Consider the following 20,922-nt stretch of genomic DNA (forward strand, 5'->3'; position numbering starts at 1 on the left):
ACACTGCTGTGTCAGCCTCTACTGTCCAGTGAAATGAATCAGCCATACGTATACCTATATATCCGCTCTGTTTTGGATTTCCTTCCCCTTTAGGTCACCACAGAGCACTGAGAAGAGTTCCCTACACAGTAAGTTCTTATTAGTTATTTAGTATTCTACACACAGTAGTGGTGTCTTCCCTGGTGACGCAGACAGTAAAGAATCCGCCTGCAATACAGGAGACCCAGGTTTGATCCCTGGGACAGGAAGATCCCCTTTAGAAGAGAATAACTGCCTACTCCAGTATTCTTCCCTGGAGAATTTCAGGGACAGAGGAGCCTGGCTACAGTCCATGGGACTGCCAAGTCGGATGAGACTGAGCGACTAGTACACACATACACACAATGTATATATGCCAATCTCCCAATTCAACTCACCCCTCTCCCTTTCCCCTATGGTACCCATACAGTTGTTCTCTACATCTGTGCCTTTATTTCTGCTTTGCAAATAAGAATATCTAAACCATTCTTCTAGATTTCACATATATGCATTAATATACAATATCTTTTTTCTGACTTACTTCATTGTGTATAACAGTCTTTAGATACAACCGTATCTCTGCAAATAGCACAATTTTGTTCCTTTTTATGGCTGAGTAATATGCCATTGTGTATGTACGTGCTCCAACTTCTTTATCCATTCTTCTGCTGGCAGACATGCTTCCACATCCTGGTTATTTTCAATTGTGCTGCGATGAACACTGGAGTGCATGCGTCTTCTGGAACTATACTTTTCTCCAGTTATATGCCCAGGTGTGGGACTGCTGGATCACATGTGCTTCTATTTTCAGTTTAAGCAACCCCACACCGTTCTCCACAGTGGCTGTACCAATTTACATTCCCACTGACAGTGTAAGGGGCTTCCCTTTTCTTCACACCCTCTCCAGCATTTATTGTCTATAGATTTTTTGATGATAGCCATTCTGATCAGTATGAGGTGATATCTTATTGTAGTTTTGATTTGCATTTCTCTAATAATTAGTGATGTTGAGCACCTTTTCATGTGTGTGTTGGCCATCTGTATATCTTCTTTGGAGAAATGTCTACTTAGGTCTTCCACCCATTTTTTGATTCAGTTGTTTTTTTTTTTTTTAATATTGAGCTGCACTGTATATTTTGGAAATTAATCCCTTGTCACTGTCTTCATTTGCAAATATCTTCTCCCATTCTGAAGGTTGTCTTTTTATGGTCCCCTTTGTTGGACAAAAGCTTTTAATTAGGTCCCATTTGTTCATTTTTGTTTTTACTTTCATTATTTTAAGAGGTGGGTCAAAAAAGATGTCACTGCAATTTGTCAAAGAGAATTCCGCCTATGTTTTCCTCTGACAGTTTTACAGTGTCTGGCTTTACATTTAGGTGAAAGCATGACTGTTAATCAGAAGTTTATGCCACTTCATAATCTAACTTTCTCCTTGGAAAATCTACCATTTAGAAGCTAGCCAACTCTTATAATGCCTGTTTTCAACTAACTTAAAAGCTTCTCCATTTAATGACTAGAATCATAATAAACTTATCTATAGGAAATAAACCTCCAACTTTTAGAAACTGATGCAAATCTGTATCATACTAGTATCAGCTATTTAATTCTCAGGTAGTTAGTATTCTTTCTATAACATTCTATTCCAAAATTGGCTGTGAATCGATTCTAAGTAATAGAATATGATTTCTTTAGTTCACTCACTCACTAAATAAGCTACCATATAAGAAGTTTCTCTATGTGAGTAAAACAGACTAAGATTACAGAGCCTACATGAAGGTACATAATCCAAAATAACTGCCAAGCATGTTCTGCCTACCCTAAGATTCACAGCAGATCATATTCTACACACACACACAGTTCTAGGCAGGCAACTCTGTTCAGCTTTATATTGTCCTAATACAGGCTGTGACACATGAAACTACCCTGAATGCCAGTAGTTTCATATGTTGCCTACTTCCTACACAGAAGAGACTTGAATATTATTTATCCCATATATATCATTATGTGAAAGTGAAGGTCGCTCAGTCATGTCCGACTCTTTGTGACCCCATGGACTATACAGTCCATGGAATTCTCCAGGCCAGAATACTGGAGTGGGTAGCCTTTACCTTCTCAGGGGTTCTTCCCAACTCAGGAATCGAACTCAGGTCTCCCACATTGCAAGTGGATTCTTTAACAGCTGAGCCACAAGGGAAGCCAAGAATACTGGAGTGGGTAGCCTATCCCTTCTCCAGAGGATCTTCCCGACCCAGGAATCTAACCGGGGTTTCCTGCATTGCAGGCAGGTTCTTTACCAACTGAGCTATGAGGGAAGCTCCATTATTATGTGAATGAAACAAAAAAAGACAGATGAAACTGACTGCTAGGATCAAGAGTCAGGCAAAAAGTCCAAACCAGGCTAGGTAGTATGAGCAAAGCCTGACAATCCAGAACAAAGGATAAAAAATGTATTATTTTAGTCATCAAAAGTCAGGGAACAAACCAAGGGAATAACAATTAGAACCCAGAATCCAGTCAATTAAATAAGTTACTTGTAATGTAAGCACGTGGTACAGGCTTGGATACTACAGTCCATCTATCTGATCTAGATTCCTAATATACTTCTTTCTAGGTACTTAATTCTGGACCAGAAAGGGAAAGGTATTTATAAAAAATACTACCAGAGCATCCGTGAAATCTGAATAGGGTCTGCGGATTAGATAGCAGTATTGTATCAAAGGGTTGTACTGTGGTTATATTCAGTACTTGTTGAAGGGTTTAGGGGTAATGGGACATCATGTCCACAATTCATTCTCAAATGGTTCAGAAAACAACAGTAACAGTTATAGGAAAAGAGAATTATAAACCAAATATGGAAAAATGTTAGCAACTGGGGGATCCAGATGAGAGATATACAGGAGTTCTTTGAACTAATATCACAATTTCTCTGCATGTTTCCCATTATTTCAAAATTAAAAATATAAAACTAAGTAAGAAAATAAAATTTATAAATGCTTTGATAAGAGAAATATCTAAATTAATAAATACATGAAAATATTTCAAACTAAAAACAAAAGTAAATGAGGTTCTTTGACAAAAGAGTATATTACATCTCAAAAAATATCTATGTTAATAAACACATGAAGCAATTCTAACTTCAATTCCTAAAAGCCTCACTGAATTTCAGTTAACATGAAAAAACATTTCCCTCAAATTAATGAGAACATACTCGTTCCAAAGAATTCAAATGAAGGTAATAGTGTCAACATTCTAGAAAGCCATCTGAAGGTAAAATATTTTTTATCTTTTAAAATATAATAAATAATGCTTTTAGTAGTACTCTTCAAAACTAAAACAGTATAACCTCTTATAAGGGGGGAAGGGGGAAAATCAGTAAATTTAATCAATGACTAGCTTTACTCAGTGACTTCCAGTGTTGCTAAAAAGTAACACAAATATAAGAAGAATTTTCCAATTCTGGTAGTAGTAATACCTCAATTTAAAAAAAAAGATTCTTTTTTTTTTTTTTTTTTACACATATTGGTCATCTAACAATCTTATCATTTAAAAAAAGGTTTTGGAAAAACACTTCCTTGCCATTGTTTGAGTTGCTTTCATAACTTTAATCGGAAATGTTTCTTTGAGACTATTGAAAAATATTTTTCTGAAATGGCTGTGGAAACCCCTAAGTTAGTTTTTCTCTTTTCATTAACATAAAAAATGTTACCAACCCTTTATTACGGAACAAGAGAAACAGAAAAGTTGAGTGTCCTAATACATTTTGAATACTATCTCCCCCAAAGCGTACATCTACAGTTCAATCAACTGTCAAGTATAAACAGCAGTAAAATTTTCACTTCATTTAAAACAATGCATTCCCTTTCCTTACTGATAAATTCGTACCATCTAGGAACTGGAAGTGAAATTGTTACTTACCATATGTTTATAGCTTGGTCATTAGAACATTCTTGAAATGAATTATGACAAACAAACCTGAGATTTTAATAACTAAGTTCCCATTTCCTGAATTTCCTTTACAGCAAGACTTCCCTTCTTGCCAGACTTCCTGAATCATTTCCTAAGGATAAAGTACCCATCTTAAAAGTACTTGGTTCTATCCCACGAAAGTCTGGTTTCCAAGGAGATGGTGTGTACTCTGCATTACCTCAGGCTCACATTTATGAGAAAAATTCCTCTCAGTAAAAACTGCAATTTTCATCTCAAATCAACAAGAATAAAATAAAAACTTAATGTAAACATAAGTAAATGACCGGTGAGCTTAAAACTCACTTCAGCAACAAATATAAAAAGCTACCAAGTAAATGGTAGCAACTAGAAAATATACTTTGTCCATCATCTCTAGTCTTTTCTAGAACAAAGAAACAAAGACTACTTTGTGCCTTTTCACATGTACCCAAGAAAACACAAAAGCCCTCAACCACTCTACCTCATCTCTTACTAGAGACTTTTATCTTCTTCTTAAATAAAAAGTCAAAAATACTAAACTGGATTCATGTATGTGTGTATAGTTGTACATATATCATAAAATATCTCAAAATATTGAAATTGAATAAAAACAGTTAACTCTAGAACTGGAATGGAGGATAAGGAATGGAATGAGAGGAATATAATTTTTATTGTCTGAGATTTTTCCAAAAATAATTTTGAGTTACTTTTGTAATAAGAAAAATATGTATGTATGAACATACAACTTACAGATTAACCTATAATACCTGAAATATAGCTTCAATGGCATACAAATAATAAGCCTGTCATAAAATCATGTTTTAAGACATATGAGTTTAGGCTTCAGCACAGCTTGTCTTCTCTCTGCCATCCTGCCTCTTCCCCTCTTCCCTTCCAGGAGCATAAGGTTGTTCCTGGGCTACTCCCTAATAAACATCTTGCACACGGGGGGGAAGACATATGAAATAATAGCTTATATTAATAACAAGAAACCATGATAAATTAGTAACAACATTTGTTCTGGTAATCAACAGCATTAAAAGAAGAAATAGTTGACTGTGCTGGATTTCACTTCTAGTAAATATAGAGACCACTTAACTTTAAGGCAAGTGTCACATTCTTCCTCTTTCCTGATTATCATTCCAATTGTCCACCAAAAACTTCAAATAACTAAAGTCTCACTTCCTTAAAAGCAGGAATGAAATTACGCAAAGAAATTAAGTAAGGAAGACAGTCTATTTTATTGTAAATATTTATTCTGAACTTAATATTTGACTCATAACTTTGATTTTAATGTCATGAGACAGAATGCACAGATATGGAAAAAACTGGAGTCAGGTAAATAGCATTTCTAATTCTGATTTTTTTCCTTACTCTGACTGTAGGCAAACTACTTAAATCTTTCTGAATTTAACTTTACCACCTATAACAGGTGGTTGTTACAAGGATCAGGCAGAGCTTTAGAATTATAACAATCAGCGAGTTTTTACAAAGCTTATGTCATGCCCCTCAGTTTCTTCCCATTCAACACCAGTAGTCTAGTCCAAATTAGCAGTATCATCGGTCTGCCTGCTTCTGCTTTCACTCTCCTACTTTCCATTTCTCTCACAATGGTCTTTTACATTTTTCCATAAAGAAATTATGAAGAAGCTCTTCCAAAATGGCATCATAAGACTTCCAAAATTCTGCTTTTCCATAAAAACAGCAAGAACATTAGCAAAACTTTTCAAAATCAACTTCTTTGAACTCTGGAAACTAACCAACAACTTGCAGCAGCCCAAGAAGTGTTTCTTCAAGAAAAACAGCTGAGTCTCAAAGAACAAGTTTGGGAGGTTTTACCCTACACTATTTTTATCCTCTTCTCCCAACTATATGGTAGATGTGAAAGCCAAGCAGTCTCTCAAACACAATACTTGTGAAAACCAGAAGCTTAGGAACCAATGGTGGGGGTAAAAACGGTTTGGAGTTTTCCAAGCACCCTATCCCTACCACTATCTGACCTGTTTGGCAGCTTCTTAAGAAACCTACAGTCTTAATACTTTATTTGACCAGACTCAGAGATAACTCAGTACAAACAGCCCTCCCCTCAGGGCATGTGTCAAACAAAATCAGTGACAATAGCTTAACATCACAGCTGCCTGAAGAAGAAATACAACTGCATAAACAAGATAAAGAAACATCTGGAAAATTAGATGTTCATAGGAGGCCCTGAAAAGCTCCAAAATATTCTTAGAAATCTAGGAATGTGAATGCCCAAAAAAGACCTGAGAATGATTCTAATCTCTTACCTCTGGCTGAACTTGAGGTTTTACACAAGCAGGAAGTGAAGGCTAAGACAGCGCTTGCAAGTTGCCAGAATGTTCAAAATATGCCCCACACACAGAGAGAACTCTTCATAGGCTGGGAGAATTACTGGTTCAAGGCATTTAAGGAACTTCTATGCAATCAACAGCTAGCCAGGCAGAAACTTCAGTGGCTACACATGACTTTAAAAAATCAGTCCAGGAAAGTCACTAACTCACAAAAGGCAACAACAACAATCAATAAGCCCAGGCCAGGGGACAAGGAATACTATGGTTTTCAAAGTTGCTACAATATGTATGTGTGCTAGGGCACTTCAGCTGCGTAGGACTCTTTGAGACCCTATGGACTGTAGCCCGCCAGGCTCTTCTGTCCATGGAATTCTCCAGGCAAGCATAATGGAGTGGGTTGCCATTTCCTCCTCGGGGGGAATCTCCTGACCTAGGGATTGTTTTCTGCATTGGCAGGTGGATTCTTTACCACTAGCGCCACCCAGGAAGGCCCTAGCTACAATATATTACTACTTTAAAAGTATATTTTTCAACAAAAAAATTATGAGATACATAAAGAAACAGGCAGGTATGGCCCATACACTGCCAAAAAAAAAAAAAAAAAAAAGCAGGCAATAGAATCTGTCCCTGAGGAAACCCAGATATCGGACTTAGGAGACAAAAACTTTCAGCCAGCACTATAAACATATTCAAAGTTCTAAAGAAAACCATGTCTAAGGAATTAAAGAAAAAAAAATTAAAGGAAAGCCTGAGCACAATGTCTCACCAAAAACAGAATACCAATTAAGAAGTAGAAATTGTTTCATTTAAAAGACAATGGCATAAAGTAATAATTGTAAGATTATGCTGAAAGACTTATAATATATAAAGATGTCATTTGTAGGACAACAAATAGCATAAAGGAAGGAGAGAGGAATGAAGCTATATCATAGCAAAGTTTCATATATTTTTGAAACTAAATTTATATAAATTCAAACTATATGTTTTAAATAAAGATGTTAATTATAACTCCTAGGGCAACCACCGGGAAAATAACTAAATATATATATAGTAAAAATATATAAATATAAAAATATACATAGAAAAAAAAACAAGGAAATAGAAATGGTACATAAGAAAACATTTAACATAAAAAAGGAAGTCATGCAGAAGAGAACAGAAAAAAAGACACCAAAAAAACAAATAAGACATCTAAAAAGTCATATAGAAAACATATTTTAAAAAGGTATAAACCCTACCTATTCAGCAGTTACATTAAATATAAATGAATTAGACACTACAATCAAAGGAGAGGGATTGGCAGAATAGATTGTTACTAAAAGACAAAACCATGATATAGTCATAGACTATCTACAAGATACTCATGTTAGTTTCAAAGTAACAAGTTGAAAGGAAAAGTATGGGGAAAGATATATCATGTAAGCAACAACCAAAATAGAAATGGTGCTATATTAATATCAGACAAAATAGATTTACAGCAAAAATTGTTACTACAGACCAAGGATATTTTATGACAAAATGATCAATCTTTCAGAAAGACATAAAATCATATAAGTATTAACACCAAACAACAGAGCCCCCAAAATACATGAAACAAAACTAACAGAAGTAAAGGGAGAAAAAGAAAATTCAACAATGATAGTTAGGGACGTCAAAACTTCCAATAATGAACAGGACCACAGAAGACTTGAACAATACTATAAACTAATTAGACCTCAGTTCAGCTCAGTCGCTCAGCTGCGTCCAACTCTGCGACCCCATGAATCGCAGCATGCCAGGCCTCCCTGTCCATCACCAACTCCCAGAGTTCACTCAGACTCACATCCATCAAGTCAATGATGCCATCCAGCCATCTCATCCTCTGTCGTCCCCTTCTCCTCCTGCCTTCAGTCTTTCCCAGCATCAGGGTCTTTTCCGGTGAGTCAACTCTTCACATGAGGTGGCCAAAGTACTGGAATTTCAGCTTTAGCATCATTCCTTCCAAAGAAATCCCAGGGCTGGTTGGATCTCCTTGCAGTCCAAGGGACTCTCAAGAGTCTTCTCCAACACCACAGTTCAAAATCATCAATTCTTCAGCGCTCAGTCTTCTTCACAGTCCAACTCTCACATCCATACATGACTACTGGAAAAACCATAGCCTTGACTACCTTTTGTTTTCCTAAAGCAGTGACAGACTTAATTTTGGGGGGTTTCAAAATCACTGCAGATGGTGACTGCAGCCATGAAATTAAAAGATGCATACTCCTTAGAAGAAAAGTTGTGACCAACCTAGACAGCATATTGAAAAGCAGACACATTACTTTGCCAACAAAGGTCCATCTAGTCAAAGCTATGTACTGGCTGAAGTATGGCTGATGGCTGGATGGCAACATTGACTTAATGGACATGAGTTTGAGTAAACTCTGCAAGTTGGCAACAGACAGGGAAGGTTGCAAAGAGTCAAACACAACTGAGAAACTGAACTGAACTGAATTTTTTAAGATAAGAGTTGAGTTGGACCTATTCTATGTAGCCCAGTGGGGTTTCTTGGTGGCTCAGCTGGTAAAGAATCTGCCTGCAATGTGGGAGACCTGGGTTCGATCCCTGGATTGGGAAGATCCCCTGGAGAAGGAATCGGCTACTCACTCCAGTATTCTGGCCTGGAGAATTCCATACAGTCCATGGGGTCACAAAGAGTCCGACACGACTGAGCAACTTTCACTTATGTAGCCCAATAATAGTAGGTGCATGCTAAGTTGCTTCAGTCTAGTCCCACTCTTTGAGACCCCATGGCAGCAGGGACAAAAACCCCAGGCATAAAGCTTGGCATAAACAAAAAGAAAAGGGAAATGAGTGGATCAACAAGAACAGGTCTGTCAGCAGAATAGCAAGAAATAAATGGAGAAATGTGACAACTGAAAGCACTGGAGAGTAATGAGAAGCAGTGGATCCTGGAGGAAGAAAGCTGTGAAATGAGTTTCCAGTTTCAGGGTACAGAGATGAAGTGCTGATGGCAAGTGAGCAGGACAAGAGTGCTGTCTCTTGGTAGTCTGTGGAATCAGACTACCGAAGCACAAAAAAGTCACAGTCTTTAGCCAAGGAAGAAGGGGATCTCAGAAGGAAAAGAGGCAGAAAAGGAATACACAAATTCTTCCTTCCAACATCTCTGGATAATCCTTGAGTTAACATGTATGAAGCAAGTTCAAAGCAATTCAACTAAAGACAATATCTGTATTGAAGCTGAAGCTTCAATTCAAGAAATAATGTAGTTTTATTCTAATCAAGAAAATTACTAGCCAAACAATATCATCAACAACCACTGAAAACAATGGCAAACTTACAAGAAAAAAAAATCAACTCAAAAAGATTTCAAATAAACCAATAAATAGCAGGAAAAGAGTAACAGAGACAAAAACAGAAATAAAATGGTAAAGGCAAAATCAATAGCATTGATGATCACATTAAATGTTAGTGGACAAAAATCCACTTAAGAGACAAAGACTGCCAAAACTGACTTAAAAAGCAAGACACAATTATATGCTATTCAAAAGAGATGAAGTTTAAATGTAAAAGCCGGGAGAGATTGAAAATATATAAATAGAAAAATATACATAAAGCAAAAAGTAAGCAGAAGACAGCTAGAGTGGCTATATTAATATCAAACAAAATAGATTTTAGGACCAAAATTAGTATACTAGAAATAAAGAGAAACCTTGCATAATAATAAAAGGATCAATTCCTCAAAAAGGCATAATATTAATAAAAGTGTTTATGTTAAAACAGAGCTTCAAAACACATGAAGCAAAATTTGACAATCAATATTAAAGAGGAAAATCTCCAATTCCAAAATCTTAATAGGAGATTTTAACTTTATTCCAGCAATTGATGAATAACTAGACCTAAATAAGTCAGCAAAGAGAAAGAAGATATGAACAACACTATCAACGGCAACCCACTCCAGTACTCTTGCCTGGAGAATCCCATGGAGGGAGGAGCCTGGTAGGCTACAGTCCATGGGGGAGCAAAGAGTTGGACACGACTGAGCAACTTCACTTCACATCAACTACCTTGACCTAGTTGATATCCATAGAGCTATACCTCACTACTGCAAAATACTCATTCTTTTCAACTGCTCAGAGTAGGTTAACCAAGATAAATCATATGCTGGCCATGAAACAAGCCTCAGTAAATTGAAAAGCAATAATATCATTCCAAGTATGTCCTTTAATAACAATGGAAATAGATTAGATATCAATAATAAGATAACTTTTAAAAACCCAAATATTAGGAACTGAAGTACAAACTTCATTAAATAACTCATGGATCAAAGAAGTAACCATAAGGAGGATTAGAAAACATTCTTAACATTATCATTATAATGAAAACATGTCAAAATTTGTGGGATACAGCAAAAGCAGTGATTGGAGAGAACATTTTAGGTTTAAATGATTATATTAAAAAAGAAGAAAGATTTATGATCAATAGCCTAGGTCTTCCCTGGAGGGCAGTGGGACACTGCACTCTCAGTGCAGGGGACACAGGTTCCATCCCTGGTCTGGGAAGATTCCACATACTACCGAGCAACTAAGCCCATGTACCACAGCTACTGAGCCCATGCTCTAGAGCCCTCCTGCCACAACTACAAAAGTCTGCACCCCTTAAAGCCCACACACCTCAACTACTGAGCCTGTGTGCTACAACTACTGAAGCCCACGTGCCTAGAGGCTGTGCTCCACAACAAGAGAAACCACAATGAGGCCCATGCACCACAACTAGAGAGTAGCCCCCACTTGCCACAACTAGAGAAAAGCCCAAGCCCGTGCAAAGCAACACACACCCAGCACAGCCAAAAAGAAACACAGAAAAAATTTTTTAATAAAATCAATGGCCTAACCTCCCATCTTAGGAAATGAAAAAGACAGCAAATTAAATGAAAAATACTTAGAAAGAAGAAAATAATAAAGAACAGAAACTGATGAAAGAGAAAATGTACAATACTGAAAATCAATAAACCTAATAACTGATTGAACAGAAAGATGAACAAAATTGATCAATATCTAGGCAGACTAATGAAACAAAAGAGAAGATACAAATTAACAACAGTAGGAATGAAAGAAAGGATACCATTATAGATCCTACAGAAATGAAAACAATAATAAAAGAATGTTATTAACAATTTCATGCTGATAAATTTGCAACCTGGATTAAATGTAAAAATTAACTGAAAGAAACAAAATACCAAAACTAATCCAAGAAGAATTAGAAAATTTAAACGGCCTCATATCAAAGAAATTTAATCCATAATTAAAACCTTCCCACAAAGAAAAGTTAATGAAAAGATGGTCAATTCTACCAGACTCTAGAATAGACTGGTCAATTCTACCAAATACTTAAGGACAAAACAGCCTTTTTCCAGAAAACACAGGAAGAGGGAACACTTCAAAACTCATCATAAGAGGCCAATAACGTTCTGATACCAAAACCAGCAAAGACTTCACGAGAAAACACAAATCAAAATTCCTCATAAACACAGATGCAAAAACTCTTGACAAAATTATAGCTAACTGTACCTAACAATATATAAAAATGGTATATATAATGACAAAGTGGTATTTATCCCATGACTGCAAGGCTGACTTAACATTCCAAAGCAAGTGAGAAAAAATATTATTTCAACAGATGAAGAAAACATGTGACAAAATTCAACACTCAATCATAACAGAAATTGAATGGAATATCCTCCACCCGATTAAGGGCATCATCATCAACAATACAAAGCTCATACCTTTGCACTAAGATCAGGAATGAGCAGAGGAAGTTTGCTCTCATCTTTTCTATTCATAATTGTACTGGATATCCTAACTGGTACAATGGCGCAAGGAAAAGAAATAAAAGGCAAAGGCCAAAAAAAAAAAAAAAAGGAAGCAGCAAAATTGTCATTACCTGCAGACAATAAGATCATCCACAGAGAGAATCCAAAAAGCCCTACTAGACTTTAAAGGAAAATTCAACAGGGTCACACAACACACTTTTTCCTATACACTAGCAATTAAAATTGCTAAATGAAAAATTTTTAATACATTTGTAATAGCATCAAAAAACAAAATACTTAGAAATAAATTTAATAAAAGATGTGAAAGACCTGAACACTGAAAGTGACAGAAAGTTGCAAAGAGAAATAAGATAAAAACTAAATAAACAGAGAGATATACCATATTCATGGACTGGAATGTTAAGACAGCAATTCTCTCCAAATTACTCTAAGAATTCAATGCAATCCCATTAGTTTCCTAGTAGATTTTTTTAAGAAACTGATGTTGATTCTATACTTGTATAAAAATGCAAAGACAGAGAATAGCAAAAACCTAGAAAAGGAATAAAGTTAGAAGATTCACAGTATCTAATGTCAAAACTTACAAAACTATAGTAATCAAAACAATGATTTTGATAAGGATAAATAATACATTAATGGAACAAAACAGTGCAGTAATATCCTCGCACTTTTACCGTCAAATGGTCTGTGGAAAAGGTGATATAGATAATTCAATGATGAAAACATAGTCTTTTCAACAAATGTACCTGGAACATGGTTATCTATATGGAAAATAAATAAAGAAACCTTGATCCTTACCTCATTTAGTCCCTAAAATTAATTTGAAATGAATCACAGACCTAAAGGTAAAACTACAAAAATTCTAGAGGAAAAGAAAAACTTTACAACTTTCAGTAAGACAAATATTTCTTAAACCAGACACAGAAAGAATGACTATACGCACAGACAACAGCTAAGAGGCAGTTGGAGATAAAGGTTTCAGAATGAGATTGGGTTTGTTTTCTGAGGGGATCTTATAGTGTTTTCGTCCATACTTCTTTTGAAGTCCATATCACACCAAAATCACTATTTCTTTCAGACAAAATAAATGAGAATAAAAAACTCTCCATCCAATCTCTGGAACCCTTGGATCTTAACATAAAAACTTAACTTTTACAGAGAGAGAAAGAGAAATTGGAAGGTATGTTTTACCACATCAAACTAGACAACAATGACAGTTGGAGAAAGATTTCAGAATGCATTATAATGAAAAAGCCCATCAAAAAAGTCAAAAAGAAAAGGAATTGATAAAAATTTACAAGACATATCTTTACAAGGGAGTAGAAATGAATCTTCTTTTATTAATGAGTATATTCCTAGAAAAGTATAAAGGCAAGTTTTTATCAAAGGAAACTTTTATGCAGTAGAAATTTCTTTATAAGTTAATTTTATTATGAATCATATTACATAGAAAGACCCTTTCATGACTTCAGTAACAAACCCTAATTTATATTTTACATAATTCTAAATCTTGTTGCTTAAAGCCAAATATGGAGTTGAAATATTAATGAAAATTGTAAATATACAATAAACGTACTTATCATAAGGGAAAAAAATCAGAGACTAAAATTGAGAGAAATTATCTTAAAAGTTGATCTCTCATCTATAATCATAAAAGTGCACCTTCCAGCCATTTTCTGTGCAAAAATCATAAGAAGTGGACATGAGAAAGTGGAAATGACACAGAAAAAGGGAAAAGATAAAAGTTTGAAGCTATTCACAAATAATAACATAAAATAAGTAGACCTCAATAAAGAAGGAATGAAGACACTTGATCTAAATTTAAGCACTCTATATTTATTGGGCTCATTGTATCATCACAGGTTTTAAAAAAGAAAGAAAAAGAGAGGATACAGACCAAGGTTTGCTAGAATAACTTACTAATTTGAACATTCAATAAAAATGCACAATCACAGCTGTTACACACAAAATACCAAGTATGTACGAGTAAAAAATTATCTCTAACTCTTAAATAACCTTAAAGATAGGTATTATCATTCCATTTATCTTAACCCCAGAGATGTTAAGAGACTTATCTAAAGCCATATTGTCATTAATAGAAGTGAAGGAATTTGAACCTAGGTCTGTCCTTTGAAAACAGCAATCTAACTCCCAAACAGCGTCATGTAACATTTTTTTTAAAACAGATCTTGTTTCATTTACAGTCATTATAGTTGTAAAAGAAATCCTTTAGGGAATTACAGAATCCTAAACAACTTATAAGGTAGCAGCATTACCAGAAATTCCACTGACTGAAGCCAAAAATACCTACCAGAATTAAAGCAGAAAGCAACATGACTATGACATATCACTAATTAGACAGTAAGAATCATTTTTAAATTTCTGGGAAATTTCCACTAACATTTGTTAGTCCAACAGAAAGCCAAATATAGAATGAAATGGGTTTGTAGTTCAATTTTAAAAAAATCTCAAACACTTTAATCATATCTTGAGAAAGCATTTCTAAAACTGGGTGTTAGAAGGTGAACAGGCACAATGAAAATAAAGTATATACCAAATAAAGATAACAACTCAAGCCTTAAACTATTCAAGGGAATACAGATAAGCTTCTCTGATCAACTACCATTCTGAAAACAAGCAGTTGTTGATAGAGAATAAAATTATTTTAAATTGAAGAAACACAATCATAATACTCCATCTGAAATATCAGTGCAAAAAAAGAGATATCCAAAACTTAGATAAATAACTAGAATGCATCCTATCAAGAAGCTAAGTTGGAGTAAAAAAAAATGTGTATCTCAAACACAAAGGAAAAGAATTAGACACAGAAAGCATACTTCCAAAGTATAAAAAAGGAAGGCATACACTAGTGTACCGGCTCAATGAAGCCAATTCCACATCTTGCTGAAGTACAGACTATTAAAATATTAATAACTGTACTCAGTCAATAAAATGTTACATTAAAATAAGAAAGCACAAAAAGTTCTGTGAAAGTAAAGGAAATTTCTACCTTTGGCCACTTGGGATTGAGAAGTCGAGCTTTGATTGCATCATCCAGTGCCTTGTCATACTGCTGGATTTTCATATAGGCTGCAGATCTATTGCTGTATAAGATACAGTTCTGAGGGTCAACAGCCAGGGCTTCATTGTACAGAACAATAGCTGTGTGGAAATCTCCATCATGACAGGCCTGATTACTCTGACGAACTTTCTCAACAAATTCAGCTTTGCTCAGCACTGGTCCATCAGGACTTCTCCGGCCAATAGTCTTAGCACCAAAGAGAGGAATCTACAAACAAAAAAACTTTGTGAGATAAAGTTCAGTTAATCCAGAGAGGTTCCTTGTTGAAATTTCAAAAGAATATGGACATTCTTCATAGTCTGCTTTATACTACAGTTAACTTTTATGCCCAGAAAGACAACACACTTTCCAAGAAGCAGCAAACATAGTACCTTAAATACATATGTATATATGTATCTGTTCTCCTATATACACATATAGTTACAAAAATACATATTTATATATGCATATATTTTTTGTTTGAGAGAATGAATAAACAAATAAACGCAAAAAATAATCAGGCTTTTCCTTGACAATTTAAAGTTATACTAAGAAAAAAACAAAATGCAAACCAATGCAGACAATATGATCTCAATTATGTTAAGATGGCTGCATTTAGGAAATTAACAAAAGGAATAAGATCAAAATATCAACTATGCTAAGATATCTTTGGATACAAGATTATGAGTTATTTTCTTAAAATTTTCTTTTAACCCAATGTGATGTAATGAGCACATGTAAGTCTTAAATTTAAAAAAATAATAACCTTTTAAAAAATAAATTTTCATGTACCAAGGAATCTTTTTAGACTGGCAAATTTGGTAACTATAATTTGCCTACCACCACATTTTTGGAGATCATCAAAAAGAAAAAAAAAATCTGCTGTAAATTGTATCTTGGCAATTTAAGCCCTGTCTCTGACGTTGATTTTTCCAAATCACTAAGTTTTCTATGACTTTATAGCAGTGACCTTAAAACGAAAAGGAATAAATGAGTCAAATGTTATTCATTTTTAAAAAAGGAAAATTAGAAACTGCATTAGAATCCCAAGGATAGATGCTTAAGACAGCAGTATCAAGACAAACAGTTTGCAATTTCAAGTAGGCTTGCCCTAAGTGAAATTAAAACAAAAAATTTAATTTCCTTCCTCACGTCTTCCTTTAAGACCCAGTCTAGTCCCTCCATTCAGAAGTGGACAGACCTAATAGGTAACAGATACAACAGGTACAAAAGTAACAGACTCCTCACAGAAGTAGTTGCATTAAAAAAGAACAGACTCCACAAAGAGGAAGAAGAAGACAAAGCCAATCTCCCACAGAGGGAAGCAGATTTTTTCCTCTACTCAAAGGGATATCATATCCTAGCTTTCTAGGACAATTTAAAATTTCCTAGAAATTTCAAGTATCAGCACCCAAATTATATCCCTCAAATTCCTCGTACGAATATAGAAATAGCCAATAATGTATACTCTGGTTAGGGTTCTGTTTCTGTTTTTTTAATTATGATCATGAAACATATTGCTTGAAAGTGAATGGACTATGGAACATTGAGCAAATGACCAGGATTTTCCTGAAGAGTCTTGATTAATTTTTTAATGATTTCAGCCACACCAAACTAATGGATTAATATAAGACATTTAACAATGTATAAGACATTTCATTTTGGGAAACAGTCATCATCATGACTCTACTTAAGGGCAGTACTATCCATAAATTATAGAACAAATTCAACATTTGAAAATTCAGGGGTACAACATAAAAAGAGCAGTAACAGTAACAGAAGTAAAATTCGTTAGGTTCACATGTGGCCTAAAAGTGAAAAAGACATAATCCTACTATTACAGCATTCCTTGCTTCTCAGGGTAATTTGGTTCTACTTCAAAATAGATAAGAATCAAATTAAGAAAAGAGTCTGCATTCGATTATCTCCATATACAGTAATACAAAGTAACATTTTCCAAAACATGTTCTAAGGAACCCCTAGGTCCTCAGGAGACTGGGATGAACAAAGTTAAATTAAGTTTCTTCTTTAGTGGAAGACACTTCAACAGTCCATGGAGTCCTCCAGGCCAAAACACTGGGGTGGGTAGCCTTTCCCTTCTCCAGGGGATCTGTCCAACCCAGGGATCAAACCCAGGTCTCCCGCACAAGGGAAGCCCAAGAATACTGAAGTAGGTAGGCTGTCACTTCTCCAGCAGATCTTCCCTACCCAGGAATGAAACTGGGGTCTCCTGCATTGGAGGCAGATTCTTTACCACCTGAGCTATCAGGGAAGCCTGCTAAGAGTTATTTCACACACTGTAAATCTGATAGAGGAGATAGCTACAATACATAATAAGATCAAAGTATCTTTTCGGTGGAGTACCTAGCTGGACGAGAAAATGCTCGAAATACTGATGTAAACTATTAGGTAATGCCTCTGAGAGCAAAGAAAAACATCATGAAAAAGTTAGTGCTACTGCAGAAAGATTATAAATACTAGAGAACTCCAACACCATCTTCACCACCAAATGCCCTCAAATGTAAGAGGAAAACACACTCTAGCAAATGTCCACAGAAGCATCTAATTTGTCAAAATATGCCTGAGTCTACTCAGCTGGTTACAATGTGGTCCTTAGGATGCTAGGAAAAGGCAATTTTTGTGTATGATTTTTTAAAAGAGATATAATTTCCCTTGTCCTTCTCTATCTTCTCTGCAATTGATAAATTTGGCAATACAGAGAGTTTTTTTTTAAAGGTTTGCATGTATTTCTCAGATTATATAGTACCTGGAATAAATGGCCATATAAAATTCATAGACTACTAGGGTGAATATACAGTACCACTCAAGAAGACCAAAAAAAACCAAAGTTTTGAAATACCACTTAATTCCTCTGATATTCTTTCCTCACATATTTCATTAGGTATAATTTATGAATGTCAACATCCGTTAACATTGTTGATGTTTTCTTCTGACCCTCTGATAGACTCATCTTAAAAGGACAGTAGCGTCAATAACATATGGACCAAATTGACTCAGACCTATTCAGCCACATACAATTACTTAACATAGCTCCAGTCCTGCTATAAATTTTGACTATTCAAATGATATAAAAAATGCTTATCAGTTTTAAATATCTGCATGGAAAAAATTATTTTTAAAAAAAGTAAAAAGATGAGTCACAAGTAGGTTAAAAAAAATATATTTGTAATACATGATAAAAAGCTAATTTGCTTACTATATAGTGAAAGAAAAGTAAAAGTCTCTCAGCCGTGTCTGACTCTTTGCAACCCCATGGACTGTACTGGGGTAGCCTTTCCCTTCTCCAGGGGATCTTCCCAACTCAGGGATCAAACCAGGTCTTCCACATTGCAGGCAGATTCTTTAACAGCTGAGCCACAAGGGAAGCCCTTACTATTTAAAAATCTACAAATAAAATTTTTTTTAAAATCCAGTGGAAAAAGATAAGAATACGCACAGGCACATCATGAGAAAGGAAATTCATATGGCTTTTAATCATATTTTTTAATGTGTGGCTTCAATTATTTTAAAAGAAAATCAACCCGTGAAATATCACTTTTCACCTCTCCTACTAATGGGGGGTAAAAAATACATTTTAATGGTAAGAGGATAAAGAAAAAGTCCCACCCATACATTGCTGGTCGAAGTGCAAGCTGGTGTAATCATAGAACAATTTAGGAATACCTAAAAAAAAAAAAAAAAGTAAAAGATACACACCCTTCAAATTCTAGAAGTTTTTCCTACTTCTAGTAAATTAGACTTCAGATACATTAACCTATGTAAACAAAGCTATATATACCAGGATATTCATAATAGCATCATTTGTATGAGCAGAGCTCTTGGGTGAACAGGTGCATTGTCAATGAGCAGTACTATTTTGAAACAAATCTTTTTTTCTGAGCAATAGATTTCAACAGTGGGCTTAAAACAGTCAGTAAACCATGCTGTCAACAGATGTACTGTCATCCAGGTAGACAGATTTAGCATAATTCCTAAGTACCGTAGGATTTCTTGAATAGTGAATAGCATTGGCTTCAACTTAAAGCGACTAGCTGCATTAGCCCTTAATAAGAGTCAGCCTGTCCTTTGAAGCTTCAAAGTCAGGCACTGACTTCTCTGTAGCTATGAAAGTCCTAGATGGCATCTCCTTCCAACAGAAGGCTGTTTCATCTACACTGAAGCTCTGTTGTCTAGTGTAGCCATCTTCATTAATTACCTTAGTGAGGTCTTCTGGTTAACTGGCTTCTATGTCAGCACTTGCAGTCTCATAGTCCACTTTCCTGTTATGGAAACAGCTTCTTTCCTTAAACCTCATAAACCAACCTCTACTAACTTCAGTTTCTTCCTCTGCAGCTTCCTCGCCTCTCTCAGCCTTCACAGTAGTCAAGAGAATTAGGGCCTTACTGCAGATTAGGCTTTGGCTTAAAGGAATGTTGTAGCTGGTTTGATCTTCTATCCAGACCCCTACAACTTTCTCCATGTCAGTAATGAGGCTGTTTCACTTCCTTATCTTTACATGTTCATTACAGCAGCACTTTTCTCCCCCGCAGGTTTAATAAATTTACCCCTTCAGTGCCTATTTGCAGTGCTCAGTATTCCTTCGAAATACCAGACAGACTTAACAGTGGCCAACAATAAAGTTTAGACCTCCAAAGTTTAAAAGCTCAGGTCCTCTGAGCATTCTGTGTTGCACTTGTCCAAAATTGGTGATTCTTTATAGTCGAAGAGCTTTAAAAGTACCAGTGAAAAAAGGTTTCTCCCCTTCAAGGGGAAGAAAGAAAATCACTCCTCAAAACCCAGCAGATCTGTCTGTAGGGGCTTTCCTCCTGTCCCATCTCTTCAGGCTTGTTTTTTGCAATGGAACAAGAGACCAAAACCTAACTTGAGTTACAAGAAACAAGACAGTGATGGCTATAAAGGGAGTGACAGAAGCAGCAGATTCTCCTTTACCTTTCGCATCCAATATATGTGCCTCACAGAAAAGCAAAACTAACAGGCCCACAAAACACAACAGCTAGAATTATAAAAAATCCATTCATCCAATGATGGTGCAGTGTTAGCACTCAGTCGTGTCTGACTTTTTGTAACTCCACAGACCACAAACCGCCAGGCTCCTCTGTCCATGGGATTCTCAAGGCAAGAATTCTGAAGTGGGTAGCCACCTCCTTCTCCAGGGGATCTTCCTGACCCAGAGACCACCTACATTGCAGTCAGGACACATACAACATTTACCAATTAAGTCTGGCATCTTATATGGGTGCAATTAACTGTGCCCCAAAATAACCACAATACTAGCATCACAGATAACCATAACAAATAAAAATTTTTTGAAATATTGTGAGGATTACCAAAATGTGACATAGAGATATGAAGTGAGTAAACGCTATTAGGGAGGAAAAAATGCCAGCAATAAACTTGCTCAAAGCAAAGTTGCCACAAACCTTCCATTTGTAAGAAAAAAAAAAAAGAAAAAAAAATGCAGCATCTGCAAAGTGCAGTAAAGCGAAGCATAGTAACATGAAGCATGCCAATATGCTAGCTTGCTCCTTGGAAGAAAAGCTATGACCAACCTAGACAGCATATTAAAAAGCAGAGACATCACTTTGCCGAAAAAGGTCAAACCTATGGTTTTTCCAGTAGTCATATACGGATGTATGGACTACAAGTAAGCTGAGTGCCAAAAAATTGATGCTTTTGAACCTTGGTGTTGGAGAAGACTCTTGAGAGTCCCTTGGACTGCAACGAGATCCAACCAGTCCATTCTAAAGGAGATC

At 35.5% G+C, this 20,922-nt stretch overlaps 1 protein-coding gene across 2 annotated transcripts in view; it reads right to left on the reverse strand.

Moving 5' to 3' along the window:
* Positions 1 to 20,922, reverse strand: part of TTC28 (tetratricopeptide repeat domain 28) — a 568,766-nt gene that overhangs the window by 532,463 nt on the left and 15,381 nt on the right. For both annotated transcript variants that reach the window (XM_027956682.2, XM_015101419.3), the window contains exon 2: positions 15,098 to 15,376. In XM_027956682.2, coding sequence (XP_027812483.2) covers positions 15,098 to 15,376 — 279 coding nt within the window. The remainder of the gene's footprint in view (positions 1 to 15,097; positions 15,377 to 20,922) is intronic.

This window comes from Ovis aries, chromosome 17 (assembly GCF_016772045.2).
Source record: "Ovis aries strain OAR_USU_Benz2616 breed Rambouillet chromosome 17, ARS-UI_Ramb_v3.0, whole genome shotgun sequence".
Lineage (NCBI taxonomy): Eukaryota > Metazoa > Chordata > Mammalia > Artiodactyla > Bovidae > Ovis > Ovis aries.